This window comes from Halichoerus grypus, chromosome 8 (genome assembly GCF_964656455.1).
Source record: "Halichoerus grypus chromosome 8, mHalGry1.hap1.1, whole genome shotgun sequence".
In the NCBI taxonomy this organism is placed as follows: Eukaryota; Metazoa; Chordata; class Mammalia; order Carnivora; family Phocidae; genus Halichoerus; species Halichoerus grypus.
Genome location: NC_135719.1, coordinates 118,949,663 through 118,964,495, shown reverse-complemented (window position 1 = coordinate 118,964,495; position 14,833 = coordinate 118,949,663). Strand labels below are relative to the sequence as shown.

The 14,833-nt window shown below is 36.5% G+C and overlaps 1 protein-coding gene and 1 long non-coding RNA gene across 6 annotated transcripts in view; one reads left to right on the top strand and one right to left on the bottom strand.

The window, feature by feature from the left end:
• Positions 1-14,833, bottom strand: part of PALS1 (protein associated with LIN7 1, MAGUK p55 family member) — a 77,581-nt gene that overhangs the window by 7,968 nt on the left and 54,780 nt on the right. For all 5 annotated transcript variants that reach the window (XM_036071151.2, XM_078053823.1, XM_078053821.1 and 2 more), the window contains exons 9-14: positions 8,378-8,561; positions 6,551-6,622; positions 5,896-5,967; positions 3,274-3,441; positions 2,155-2,357; positions 1,261-1,371 (exon numbers count right to left, since the gene is read on the bottom strand). In XM_036071151.2, the coding sequence (XP_035927044.2) occupies positions 1,261-1,371; positions 2,155-2,357; positions 3,274-3,441; positions 5,896-5,967; positions 6,551-6,622; positions 8,378-8,561 (810 nt within the window). The remainder of the gene's footprint in view (positions 1-1,260; positions 1,372-2,154; positions 2,358-3,273; positions 3,442-5,895; positions 5,968-6,550; positions 6,623-8,377; positions 8,562-14,833) is intronic.
• On the top strand, positions 892-13,540 carry LOC144378861 (uncharacterized). Its single transcript, XR_013440738.1, has 4 exons — positions 892-1,016; positions 2,271-2,375; positions 8,428-8,577; positions 12,641-13,540. It is a non-coding gene; the product is annotated as an uncharacterized LOC144378861 (long non-coding RNA).

Sequence of the window (14,833 nt, the reverse complement as noted above, 5' to 3'; positions counted from 1 at the left end):
TGGTCTACCAAAGTAGTTACTGGGCACTTAGTTTCATAGTTTTGTTTTCTTTATTGTGATCCCCCTCAAGAACAGCCAGTGACCATGTCTCATTTTTTTTTTTTTTTTGGTATCATCCCAAGTGCTAAGAACAGCAGATACTCTGACTCCACTAATTTATGAACTTACGATTGTGTGGCAAACATGGAAAAGGGTGTTGTGAACACTACTTTAGCCAGCCGACCTATTTAGCCTAAACAAAGCAACCAGAATTATGCTCATCATGTAGGATGGGAAAATCCTTGACTGTCTATTGCCTAAGACATTGAAAAATACAACCTTCACATATAGACTGAATAAGAAATACTAAGTAGATCGAGAATGGAAAAAGATCTATCTTGGGGAAGAAGAAAGACGGTTGGTGGCTATGGTGTACAGCCAAGAATCATGGGAAAGGAGTGATATGCTTTTACTGACTTTTAAGGATCTTATAAAGAAATGTGTTATGATGTGTGCTTATGGCTTTTAAGGAGATTTAGAGAGAGCAAATGAAATGAGGAGAACTGAATGATTCCTCTGTAAAACAAAAATATTTAAGAAATCAGCAAAAAACAAGGAAAAGTATTTGTTACTTCAATATAGTAAGTCACTTGACAGTTTTCATTTCACACATTTAAATAAAGTCAATGCTTTCGGATTAACACATTAATATAATTTTATTATTAATAATGTTTAGTAAAATGTGAACTACCCTCAACCATGTCCTGCATCTAAAATAATTTTTAAAAAATTTACCATTTCAGATCATGTGAGAAGACCAAAGGGAGAAGACAAACAGAACATAAATTTCAATCAGAGAAAAGCAAGATTTGGCTCCCCACATATGCAGAGTATCTGCAGAAAAAAGTGGGTAATTCCTAAGAATCTGCAGAGAACTTTTTTCTTGGGAGCAGAGGGCAGGGGGTTACGGTAATCCCTACTGGAAATAACATAGACCCATGTGAAGAAGATTAAGGATGTTTCAAGGAATACCAAAGGTAACCATACATTTGGGGTAGCTATGGGGAATGTGTGGGGAACAACAAGAGAAGCCCCTGGTTTGGAGAGCTGCCACAGTCCAGCCAGAGGCAACAACAGCAATTTTGGGAAAAGTGATAGGGTAGAAAGAATAATCAGTTTGAAAACTTAAGCTGATATAGCTTTTAAGCACTGTGACACATTATGTCATGACTGTTTCATGTTTACTTTCAATGGAACAGTACAACAATATAATAACTTTACCTTTGGATTCTTGCCCTCCTTGGCCAATAATGCCCGAAGTCTTTCTTGTGAAGGGGGTGCAATGAAGATAATATATGGTTTCAAGTCTGAATTCCGGAGAGTCTTCAAGGACTATTTAAACAAAAGATATTTTGGATATTTACAATAATTTTCATTATTTAACTACTTCCCAATAATATACTTGGAATAATAATGTCATTAAAAAACAAACAAACATCGCCTATGAGTGTTTCCAAACATCTTTGTAACAAACAATTCACAGTATTTCCAGATCCTACCATTCACTGTAAGAATATATTGTGTACCTGGAACACACAAACACATAAAATTAGCTTACCCTGTTTATATAATGAAATAAAAATGAATGACATTGAAGGTCTACAACTGTGATGCTAAAATATCCTCTAATAAGATCACATAAAGATTATAAATAACCATATTCAAAATCCATTTTCGAGGAAGCAGAAATAAGGAGTAATGTTACCATGTGCCAGGGTCTAAACGCAAGCAGAATAGAAAGAGAAACTTCACACACACACACAAAAGAAGTTCTGGAAAAGTACACCCGAAAGAAAGCAGACTGTTTGAATTAGGAGACTGGTTTTGATCCTGCCTTGGCCATTGCATGACTGTGTGTTCCTGAACTGAAGCACTCTACCAAAACAGGGATTACAGGAACATGCCCTTTTCTATCTAAAAACGTCATTAATTAAGACAACGTGCTTTGATAAATATGTTAGCCCAAGTAATATAAGGAATTCTGAAGGCATTCAGTAATTTATACTTTTCTTAAATCAAATGTTTATAACTGAAATAGTAGAGACTAAGCTCTTTTGTCCATTAAAAAACATAGAGGATCAGTGGGGGAAAAAAACGTATGAGAACTTTATTTACCTGTGTACGAAGACTTAAAAGACATATTTTGCCAGAGTTGATCACCTGCCGTACTGAATCTATGCTGGTTCCATACAAATTTTTCTCAAATTCACCATGTTCGATGAACTTCCCAGCTGCTATGTCTCCCTCAAATGCTTGCCGTGATACGAAGTGGTAATCTCTGCCGGCGACTTCGTGGTCTCGCCTGCTCCGAGTTGTATCTAGGCAAACAAAATCAGGTAAAAATAACGGGCATGGATCAGAGGAAGGTTGGGGACAATTGGGGACAATCTGCTAGTCAGGGACAATTTCAATTTTGTAATACAGATGAAATGTAAAAAGATGAACTGAGGAAATCTTAAGAGCCCATGTGTTTAACACTGATTCAGTTTATTTCTAGACTGAGAAATGAACAAAAATGTGGTTTTAGTATCTTAATAATAGTTATATTTAATTGCCTTAACACATTTTATGCTTACACTTTAAATTACTTCTGACATTTAAAACACTGCCACTCATCTTTTCCTAAAGTTTATTTCCACTAAGATTTTTTTTTTTTTAACCCTCCCCACCCCCCAGGTATTATATAATCTAAACAGAACTTCTGTGTTCAGAGATTAGGTCTCAATTTTTGTTCTGCATCAGTTTAAAAAACCAGGAGCTGAGGGGCGCCTGGGTGGCTCAGTTGGTTAGGCGGCTGCCTTCGGCTCAGGTCATGATCCCAGGGTCCTGGGATCGAGCCCCGTGTCGGGCTCCCTGCTCAGTGGAGAGTCTGCTTCTCCCTCTCCCTCTGCCTGCCTCTCTGCCTACTTGTGCTCTCTATCTCTCTGTCAAATAAATAAATAAAATCTTTAAAAAAAAAAAAAAAAAAACCAGGAGCTGATTCCATATTGAACAGGGAATTGTAAGAAGCCCAAATTGAAATTCATTTAGAAAATAATTAGTACCATAGGAAAAACTGAAGTTTCTCAATAATGACTACCTTGAGTTACAAATTCTCAAAAGATTTTATTAAAACAAAGTTCCTCTTTCCTGGGCAAAACTGTTTCAATGAATTGGATGAAAAATTTCCCTCCAGTTAGGTTCTAAGGTGGTCAACTGAAAAGCACAGGAAAATGAGAATGCATCCAAACTTACGAGGAACTGCAGATGCAAAACGGTCTTTTTCTTTGTTCATGAGCCTCTGACGCAATTCATTCTGGCCACAGTTCTGCGGACCAATCAAAATGATAGGTCTTTTCCTATTTGCTGGCTGATGATAAAGTGACATTTCCTCATAAGTTAAGATTTCTTCATTGTCATAATCTTTGAAAAAGAAAAAGTTAAGCCCTTCAGACAGAATGATTGCCATGTTATAAAGATATAGATCTTCCAAAACAATTGGAAAGAAGCACAATTTATTAATAAAAACGCTTAACTTTTTGAATCAAGATAAGTAATAACTGGGTAGGATTGTACGAATGTTTTCCAGTATCAATCTATACTTCCCAATACTATGAAAATAAATCAGACAATATATTAATCCTTCTAGAAGCGTTTATTGCTTCTCTTTTTTCGTAGTTTGAATGTTTTAATACAATAAAACTACTTGTACTGCTTGTACTGTAAAATAGCTAGTTGGCAGCCCATACTCTGACAGAGGGTAGGGCACCAGGGGATGAACTAATGAGAATACGGTCTGTCATTTTTGTAAAATGGGGATACTAATACTACACTTAGAGGGCTGGTTTAAGGATCAGACACAATATATATGCTAAGCACAATTCCTGGCATAGACAAATATTTAAAATAGTAGCTTACAAACTAGTGTTATCAGAGAAAGTAGTTCTGATTACAGAACTTGCAATCAGTTTGTGCTATCCAAACTTGGAATACTAACCTGAGGTCATGATTCAAGAAAAGGTATAAATTGTGACAGGTGGGATAACATTCCTAAAGCCCATAATCCAGATGAAATCAGAGCTGTCAAGTGGTAAGAAACAAAGGCAGACAACGAGCAGCCTGCCATCTTCCCACTCATATTACTTCCCCTGACCAGGAAAGAGCATTAGATGTAAGTCACACTCAGCTGTAAGTTCCATGGGGGCAGGCAATCATCTTAGGCTTGCCAGTGCTTAGCACAGAGTGCAGAGTAGGAACTCAAACTGTCTTTGTCTAAATTCTAGCTCTATATTAGCTTTAAGAACTTAAGCAGATCTTTAATATCTGAACTTCAATTTATTAATCTATAATCTCAAGGAATTTATTGTGAGACCTAAGATGAGGGTATCTAAAGCATATAGTTACTGCCCCTGGAAGAGAATGGTTATTATAAATGATAGTTATTATTAATAAAAATATTCATTATGATGACACCATTATGAATAGCAATGTAATTCCTGCCCTTCCCAAAATGCTGTGCCCTCTGAAAAATCAGAGTTCTTTCTTGTAACATGTACAGATTGTGGCAGCATTTTTATTTATAAAGACTTAGTTATACATCTGTAAGTTTCAGATTTGCAGGTTTTCTGTAGCATAATAGTTATTAGAGCAGAACCAATTTAGTGTGTTTCAAAGAATGAAGAAACAGGTATTAATCACTTACCCAAATACAGAGGAAAGGATTAAAAATTCAATAAATCTTAGCTATACAATGTTTCGATTAGTATTAAGGATGTTTATTTTGGAAAAAAAGTAGATTGAATCTCAGATTTAGTTTTAAATGGGATTTTTCAATAATCTGTAACATTTTATTTTCATGTTTAATTTATGCTGCCTAAAAAAAAATATCTGAAGGTATTGAGAGAATAAGCCTTATAAATTGTTAGGAGTGCCTTTGCTTTATTTATTTGGCTTCTTTCTGACAAGAACCAAAGCAGGGGTAGCAAATTCTAATGCACATAAGGACCAACCAAGAAGGTAATGAGAAGCAGTAAAATCAGGTTGAGTTTATAATAACTGGATGTGGTGGAAACTGTTGAACTAAGATAGTATGTCTCTCTAATAGAGAGACAACAGCCATCACTCAGGTCCAGCAGACTGCTGTCACTTGGGAATACAAGCCCTGTGTTATTAGAGTCTTTGATAAGAAGAGACGCTACACTTAAAATTTTTTTTTAATTTTAGTAATAAAACAAAAAACTGTATGTGCCGGACTCAGCCAGCAGGTAGCAGGTTCTGTGGAATGGGTTGCCTCAGTGACATGAGTTATTGTAGACAAAATACTCATTTTTACTTAAAATACAACGATATTGTTAGATTTTGTTAGAGGTATGTATTAATTTCACAAAGAATTTAAGTAGGAAAAACAGAGAAAACTCTCAATATAACACTATATAATGCCACACTGTACTTTAATTTTTATGCCAGTTTTTCTCTAAGTTCAAAATGCTGCACTACTCATAGGATTCCAAAAGAAAATACTTTCTGCGAAATGACTTTCTTAAGCATATGTTACATTAAGAAGCAAAACAGGACTAGAAATATAACTCCCTGAAAACAGCAGTTTAATTTCTTTCAAGTGTTAGATATGGACCTCTTTCAGATATAAATCCAGCTATATCTAAGAGTAGAACTCACCATCATTTTTTTGGGCGGGGGAAGAGCAGGAGTTGGGGGGAGAGGGGCAGAGGGAGAGGGAGAGAGAGAATCTTAAGCAGGCTCCACGCCCAGTGCGGAGCCCAACTCAGGGCTCGATCTCACAACCCTGAGATCATGACTTGAGTGGAAATCAAGAGTTGGACGCCCAACTGACTGAGCCACCCCGGTGCCTGAACTCACCATCATTTTTATTGGCATTATATAAAACCTTTTTCCTCTTCTTTTTATTCTTCTTTGCACACCATAGTTTTCCTGTTGAACAATTAAAAGCATAACTGTAAACGTGATACTTGTTTCCCTGAACAAAGCTACATATTTCAAACTGAAGAACTCAGTTTTCCATTTAAATTTATAAACACATATTGTTGTATAGAACTATTTTTCAGTGAAATAGTTATAATTTTCCATTAGTCTCACATTGTAGATGATCTTTAATTCTTATATCTGGTCCTTTCTTTAGAGTTCTAAGATAATTAGTATTGCCTCTCATATCACTCTTACCATGAATACATCTTTTTTGACAGTTCTGATATGTAAATTTTTTAAAAAGATTTATTTGAGAGAGAGAGAGAGAGAGAGAGAGAAGGAGTGAACTAGCACGAGCAGGGGGAGGGGCAGAAGGAGAGAGGGAATCCTCAAGCAGACTCCCCAGTGAGTGAGGAGCCCAATGTGGGGCTAGATCCCAGGACCCTGAGATCATGACCTGAGTTGAAATCAAGAGTTGGCTGCCTAACCGAATGATCCACCCAGGTGCCTCCCGATATGTAAATTTAAACATAGTTCCAGATGGAGACCCAAGAAACCTTTCATTAATGTCAAATATTAAGTGTCCAACCTGATTTTTCTGGCTCCTTGTCTTCTTCTATGGTTTGCTTCATGGCTTCCCTTTGCTGCTGAAAGCTTTTCCCTTAATAGCAGGAAGAAAAGACAGTAAAATTTAAGACAAAAGAATGTAAGTTTGTTTTTTAATCAAGGGGAAAATACCAGAAGTAACTTTACATTTATATTTCCTTTTAAATCTTTCTGCCACCATATGAGAGTATGTCAGCTATGATTATAAGCCTCCAAATGTTTAAAGTATTAAGTTTCAACCTCACTATCAACCAATCCTAGGACACGTATTACTAGAATATAGACATATCATCTATTAGAAAAGATAAGTAATAAACCAGTGTTAGAAAAATTAATAGTTCAATTTTTACAAAGCTTTCACTGTGCACTTACTAAGTGGAAAGTACTATGCTGGATCCTGGTTCTGGATCATTTAGAATTATCTCAAATCAAACAAATTAATTCCAGGAGTTAACTTTACAAAATATGTGAACATTCATCACTTTTTGATTTTAAGATACCACTCAATATATTCCCTTGCATTTATTATTCTCAATCCCTTTTTCTTTGTATGTACGTGTATGTTTTAACGATTTTTTTTATTTCCACCTTTAAGGTACCAGTGATATAAATATATGAAAAACATACAATGTTTGTCCTGTCAGAATTAAGATCTTAATATAGGAGGCTCTCAAGGTTTTTGATTTTCATCTTCTTTTCAGATATCTACCTTAAAATCAAATGTATTTTTTCTGGAGGATAAAAGTGGTTTTACTTAGAAAATTTGGATTAGACTTCTACTTTTAAAATTTTTGTATCTTCTTTTTCAAGCCAAGGATTTCTTGAAATCAATAAGCAAATTCCATCTATGTTGGGATAATCTGTAGAATTTAGTGCATTTCGTAAGAACACAAGCAAAAACATTAATACTGAGTTTGGTATACATAAAGTATTAAAGATAACCAGGTTATCTTTAGGAGCTATACAGATTGCATTCCTAGTAAAAACAAGTAACTATGATGACAGGGGAAATTTTAAGAGCATTAAAATTTAAAAATAAGTAAAAAAAAATTTTTTTTAAATAAGTATCTGATTTTGACAGATTCAGAAAAAAATAGGGAACAAAATAATTTTGATCAGTTACACTTTAAAATGTTTAAAAACATTAAGTCATGTACTTCTATGGCACATTTTTATAGTACACGTATGTAGACTGTTGTAATGGCAGTAGACATTAATGGGAGGTGGACAATATGACCTCTTTAATCTTCTAATTCTAACACTTAAAACCATCATCAAACTCAAACTAAGGTGGATCCATTTATTTGTCCTATAAAAAGACTTACAAATGATATCACCCAAATCCCCTTGATGCATCTTTCAGAAACTCAATGTAATCAGTCAATATACTCTAGTTCTAAATATTTATGGGCTAAGGCTGGCATGATGAGAAGATATCAGATTGATATCTGGCACAAGCACTAAGTAGAACATGATGGCTACTCAATACTCCAGGGATTTTAGAGGAATGTCCCATGTCTGTTACTGTGAAGAATCAAGGGTATAGCATCATCCTCTAAAGTTAATAAAAGAAGCCCATTCCTCATTCTCTGAAATATGACTGAGTATAGACAAAACTTGTTTTTAGCTTTTGGATTTTAAAACAGAGGATGTGTAGCTTTCTGTGACCTTATTAATACACATAAAGACCCAACTGCATGAAAAAGTAATTACATCCTTTTTTAAAAGACATGAAAAAGTGAGTTTTTCCTCTGTGAAGGCTTGTATTTTAAATGTTCTTTTAAATATGTTCTACTGTATTGTCTTTTACCTGGAACGAGCCCAGCTAGAGGTTGATTATCTTCATCCCCTTCCCTGTAGGCTTGCCACCAATTTGGATCTTCCTGACTGATGACATGAAGTATATCCCCTTTTTGGAAAGACAGACCTAATTCTCGACATGGAACATAAGGGTCATCTGAGGGGTCATAATCAAAATGAGCTTTCACATGGATCTAAAAGATAAAAAAGGTAAAAATCAAAATAACAGTAATGATAAAATAACAAAATATTTAGCGTAAACATTAAAATGTTACAATTTTTCATTACTGTAAAGCAATTATGAGTTGAAAGCAGGGAGGTTTAGTTAAGTAACAGCAGTATTTTCTCAGGCTTCTGTTTTCTTCAATTAAGTTCATCTCTCTGTTGACTGCAAACATGTACAAGAGTAAAAAACAAACAAAACCATACAAGAGTACGCAGAGCACTGCACTGTTAGCTACTAACAAACCTGACATGCTCAGGGGCCTCAAAGGCTTGAGAGAAGCAGGAGGGAATGTAACTGAGACCCCTTCACCCTACATTCCTGACAGGTGAAAACAATGACTCTGCAATAAGGTATGTAATTTCTAAACCACAACCACCCGGAAAGGCAGACTAAACCTCACCACAACTGTCCCCTTCATAGAAGAGTGTCTGTTTCCCAGGTGCTGTCATCCCTTCCTGAATACACGGTCAATGTAACTGTGTCTTCGACTTCTCTCAGTGTTTCTTTCAAAGGGATGTGTTTAGATTCATAAACAATCACACCCCAAACTGCTAAAATTATCTAAATCAAATTAATTTTTTTTTAAAGATTTTATTTATTTATTTGACAGAGAGAGACACAGTGAGAGAGGGAACACAAGCAGGGGGAGTGGGACAGGGAGAAGCAAGCTTCCCGCCAAGCAGGAGCCCGATGCGGGGGCTCGATCCCAGGACCCTGGGATCATGACCCGAGCTGAAGGCAGACGCCTAACAACTGAGCCACCCAGGCGCCCCTAAATCAAATTGATAATAAATTCCTGTTGTGTTCTATTTGTAGGCTTTGAAATTTAACTAGTGGTACAAGTTATAATTTTTGCTAACAATGTATTTTTGCATATCAAAAAATGTGTTAGACTTATAGCATTAAAGGTAGGTAAGATTCACATGAATCTTCTTGAAAGCTAAGTTATTGCCTATATTCTTTCCTCCAGTATACCTCCATAAGATATAACAAAGTCATCTTAATTCTAAGAAGTTATTAAAGGAATTAATATTAATATTCTTTTGAACTTCTCCATCTGTAATTTTCATCCCATCTGGTTAAGTGGCATGTGGCCATTTCCAAAACCTCTTAAGTAGTCCATTTTTTGTCTAATGAAATCCAACACCTGTACGCAATGAGTATTTCTGCTCCATATAGGTTAAACTGCAGCTCAATGAGCCAAGCAATTGATTGACATCCTAAGAATCTTCTAATTCAGAGTCCTTTTCTATCCAATTGTTACTTGTCTTTCCTTAACTAAGAAGCCTTTTACCCTTGCCAAAACTGAGGCCACCTATCATAAAGATAATAATGGTCTACCTCAAAAACTGTTTTATGAGAAGACAGGATCTTTTTGCAGCTCCTAAAACACAAAATTGACTATTCTCAATCAATGATGATAGACATGAAATTTGATAAAATACTTTCTAAGTGATAAAGATATATATATATATCTATCTCTTCATAATAAGGCATAACTAAGAATTCTCATGAAAGCAGCAGCGTCCTTCAGAAATTATGCTTGAGGGTGTCATTAAATACTTTTATAATTTCAGAAAAATATATTACTACTGTAAAGAGCAAATGAGGAAATCTAAGTCCCAATATATACAAATAACAACAATGAGGTAAAGCAATCAAATGATCCAGTTAAAAATGTAGAATTTACATGCTAGTCTGTTTTGGGGGGTAGCTTTTCATGGATATACTCCGTAAGTTCAGTAATACACAAAATCGTAAGTGTATGGCCCAATGAATTTTCACAAATGAAACACACCTGTACAACCAGCACCCAAATCAGGAACCAGACTGTGACCAGCACCAGAAGCCCTGCCCCTCATGCCCCTTTCAGTCACTAACCACCCTACGTCCTCCAGGGTAAACATCATCCTGATCCTGGAAGCATAGATGACCTTCCCTGATATTGTACTTCATACAAATAGAATCACATAGTATTCACTCTTGGGTTAAATATGGTTAAGAGAACTCATTCATTTAGACCGTGTTCTGCTGCATTCCAACTATAGAGTGCCCTAACAAGCCTTTTTCTTGATGTGAAAACAGAGTTTTGATTAAAATCTTGAAAACTCTGCCAGGTAAAACCAAAAGTGAATTTTAGAAAGTTATACAAAGGTAGCAGAGAGTCAAAACACAGTTGAGAGACTGGTTAAAGAGAGATACATACAATTTTGTAATCTTGGCATAAGATGCAGGATAATCTAGAAGTACCTAATATGTAGGATTATCAAAAAACTGCTTATCATCTCTGTCAATCAATGCTTCCAAAATCTGCTTAAATTGTTGCTTTTTAGCCAAAAAGTCTTGGAAATCTAAATATGGAATTACAGGGATTATTTAAGGTGGTGAAGAGATCATTTTTGTTAGCAGGCTTTTAGAGATCTGTGAAATCAGACTAACTTGGTCACCTGATTGATGATTTTATCAAATAACTTTCTGAAGGCAATACCCAACACATTTTCAAAGTGTTCTCCTCAGATCACCTGCTTGGAATGTTTATCAAATTACTAAATTCTTTTTTTTTTTCAAGATTTTATTTATTTATTTGACAGAGAGAGACACAGCGAGAAAGGGAACAGAAGCAGGGGGAGTGGGAGAGGGAGAAGCAGACTCTCCGCTGAGCAGGGAGCCCGATGCGGGGCTCGATCCCAGGATCCTGGGATCATGACCCAAGCCGAAGGCAGCCGCTTAACCGACTGAGCCACCCAGGCGCCCCAAAAATACTAAATTCTTTTGCCATATCTCAGACTTCAGGATTCTTCATTTTAACTAGCTTCCTTGGATAACTGTTATATAAATGCCATTTAAAATGTACCCTAAGGGGTGCCTCGGTGGCTCAGTCGTTAAGCGTCTGCCTTCGGCTCAGGTTATGATCCCAGGGTCCTGGGGTCAAGTCCCACCATCGGGCTCCCTGCTCTGCGGGGAGCCTGCTTCTCCCTCTGCCTGCCACTCCCCCTGTTGTGCTTATGCACTCTCTCTCTGTCAAATAATCTTTTAAAAAAAATAAAAAATAAAATGTACCTTAAAAATTTTAGGGAACTACTACCCTGAGGGAAACTAATTAGATCACTGTGGAGCCTATATCTAGATCTATGACTTTTGCCAAAGGTCGACAAAATCAGCCAGAGATGCTTTTCTCTCTCCTCTTGCCTAGGTATCACTACCCCTTGACTCCTCAGATTTAGCTGGTTTGGAATGGAGCCTCTCTCTGTGTAGGCTGAAGAAGAGTACAGAGGAGAAATGCTTTGCTTATATAATAAGTTTATCTAGTGCTGTTTAAAATGTACCCCCTAAAATTAAGAGCAAAATTTATTTCACATCAGAGATGAACCATTTGGTTGAGTTAAAGTCTGAGCAATGCCTTGACATGCTCTATGTGACTTCTATCCATATAATCTAACTGATCAATTCTTATTAGTGCTAGAAGTTATCTTCATCCATCTTTCTTCTCCAACTCTGTTAGTGGCTAATTTAGTTTACCATACAAAAAAAAACAGAGCCCCCCCCCCAACTTTTTTAAGAGAGGGAGAGAGAGAATCTTAAACAGGCTCCACACCCAGCATGGAGCCCCACGTGGGGCTCCATCTCATAACCCTGAGATCATGACCTGAGCCGAAATAAAGAGTTGGAGCCACCTAGGAGCCCCCAACAGAGCCCTTTTTCAAAATGGAGAGATGCTGACCCTTATAGAAGACTCGGGTTTAACAATGCTGTAATATCAGTACTAATCAAAACAGTGTTTGCTTTCTAAATGAAACAAAATCTTCTGAATTTCAAATTATAGGATTATAGGATTGTTTAAATACAATTATCTTCCAGCCCAACATTCTTCTCTTTGCCTTTTTTTTAGTACCCATAAGCTCGTAAGCTATTCACATTTGAAGTCCTAACGATGGGGATATAGTAAAGAGATAATGTTTCATCAATTTATTTACATCTTTCCTAAGGGATTCAATACTCCAAAATAATTTTCCTTTTTAATTTTTATTTCTGTATTTCTTATTACAGATTTATTTTGAATTTTAAATTATTGGTGGAAGAGAAAAGAATTTGAAAGTGTATCTTCCTTTAGCTTGGCCTAAACTTTACCCCTCACTCACACTATAAAATTAAGGACGGCATCAAGAAAAGCCTTTGCAGTGTCAAGCAGTTTTCAAAATCCTCCTCCAACCTGAGATTGCTCCTCCCAATGCCCACTCAAGAAGGATTATCTTTGGGTGTCTGGGTGGCTCAGTCTGTTAAGCGTCTGCCTTCGGCTCAGGTCATGATTCCAGGGTCCTGGGATCGAGTTCCTGCGTCGGGCTCCTGCTCAGCGGCAGGGAGTTTGCTTCTGCCCACCCCCCGCTCCAGCTCATGTGTGCGTGTGCTCTCTCTCTCAAATAGATAAATAAAATCTTAAAAAAAAAAAAAGGATTATCTTTATTGTTTGCTTCCATTTTTTTACATGGGAAGTTTGGGGTACGTGGGACATCCAAAAGATTCTTAGTAGAAGGCAGACAGAAATATGAACCTTAAGGTAATAGCAAACTTAAAAAAGCAACTGCCCTAACTTGAAAAGGGATGGCCTTCTAATATACACGGAAATTTTCTATATTTTTGGTATCTCTAATATGTATTCATAAAACCTTACTGCATTAATAAAATTCCAGATCATCTTCTAAATGAGAAAAAAAATTAAGATGAAAATTGGATAATACATTTTATACCTCTAACAGAGAAGTAAATACATTTGACAGCAGGGGTTCTCAACTCTTCCTTCCAACCCAGTTATCTTTATAAATTGTGAATGTGAACATCCTTAAACAATTATTTTTAAATTTTGCAAACACATCAAGTACATATAAACAGACTGCTCCTCTGACCTGCTCTGCCCGCAGTAAATACAACTATAGCCCAGATCTCTCCTTAGAATTCCAGACTGATATATTCTTTCTTTTTTTAAAGGTTTATTTATTTTAGAGAGTGAGAGTGTGTGAGTGCATGGGGGGAGGCAGAGGGAGAGGGGAAGAGAGACTCTCAAGCAGACTCCCCACAAGCGCAAAGCCCTACATGGGGCTGAATCTCATGACCCTGCGATCATGACCTGAGCCGAAACCAAGAGTCAGATGCCCAACTGACTGAGCCACCCAGGCACCCCTGATATATTCAGTTCTATGTTCTCAGTATGTCTACCTGAATGCCCTTCAAACCTGGAAAATGGGCCTCTTCATTTTTCTCCCCAAATCTGTTTTTCCTTCAGACTTCCCTTCAGTAATAACCAGCACCACTATCCACCCAGTTAAGTTCCTCAGGCATTCTTCCTCCTTCCTTCACCCTCCATGTTCATTACAAGGTCCTGCCATCTCTACTTCTAGAACACAGCCTGATCCATTTTCTCCACTGCCACTATCATCCTAGTTTAAGCCATCATCATACTTTATGACGACTTCAGTTTCCTAAATCTCCTTGCTTCCATTATTGGCTCTACTAATTCAATTTCTACACAGCAGCCAGAAGTGTTTTTTTAAATACAAACCAGATCATCCTATATTTAATATCCAAACTCTTGTTCACAGGAGAGACATAGGAAAAGGCATAGAGAGATACTGAGGCTGCTGGAATTCAGAGACAAACTATTTCCTCATTTTTCTGCTTATAAAGAACTTTAAACAGAAGGAAGGTTGCAGATGCAACATCAACTTCAATATGTTCCGTAAGGAATAAAGGCAAATGTGGAATGACAGCCAAAATATAAAGCATAACTGTTATGAAATATTGAGAAAAAAAATGAAACTGTGTCCTCTTTCAAAGTGTTACGTTTTTTGTAAAAGTTAATAACAGATGTAATACATGAGCCTTCCATGTAACTCATTTTGAAGTCTATAATTTTTTAACAGCTTTACTGAAAAATAATTCATATTATTATAAAAGTCACTACTGTATACAATTAGTTTTTAGTAAATTCAGAGTTGTGCAACCATAAACAATTTTACATTTTTATCACCCCAAAAGGAAACCCCATACTCATTAGGAATCACTCCCATACCCTCCTAACTCCCCTTCCCTATACCTAAGGAACTCCTAAACTACTTTCTATCTCTACGAATTTACCAACTCTGGACATTTCATATAAATGACCAATACATGGCCATTTGTGACTGGCTTCTTTCACTTAGCCTAATTTTTTCAAGGTTCATCCATGTTGTAGCATGAATCAGTACT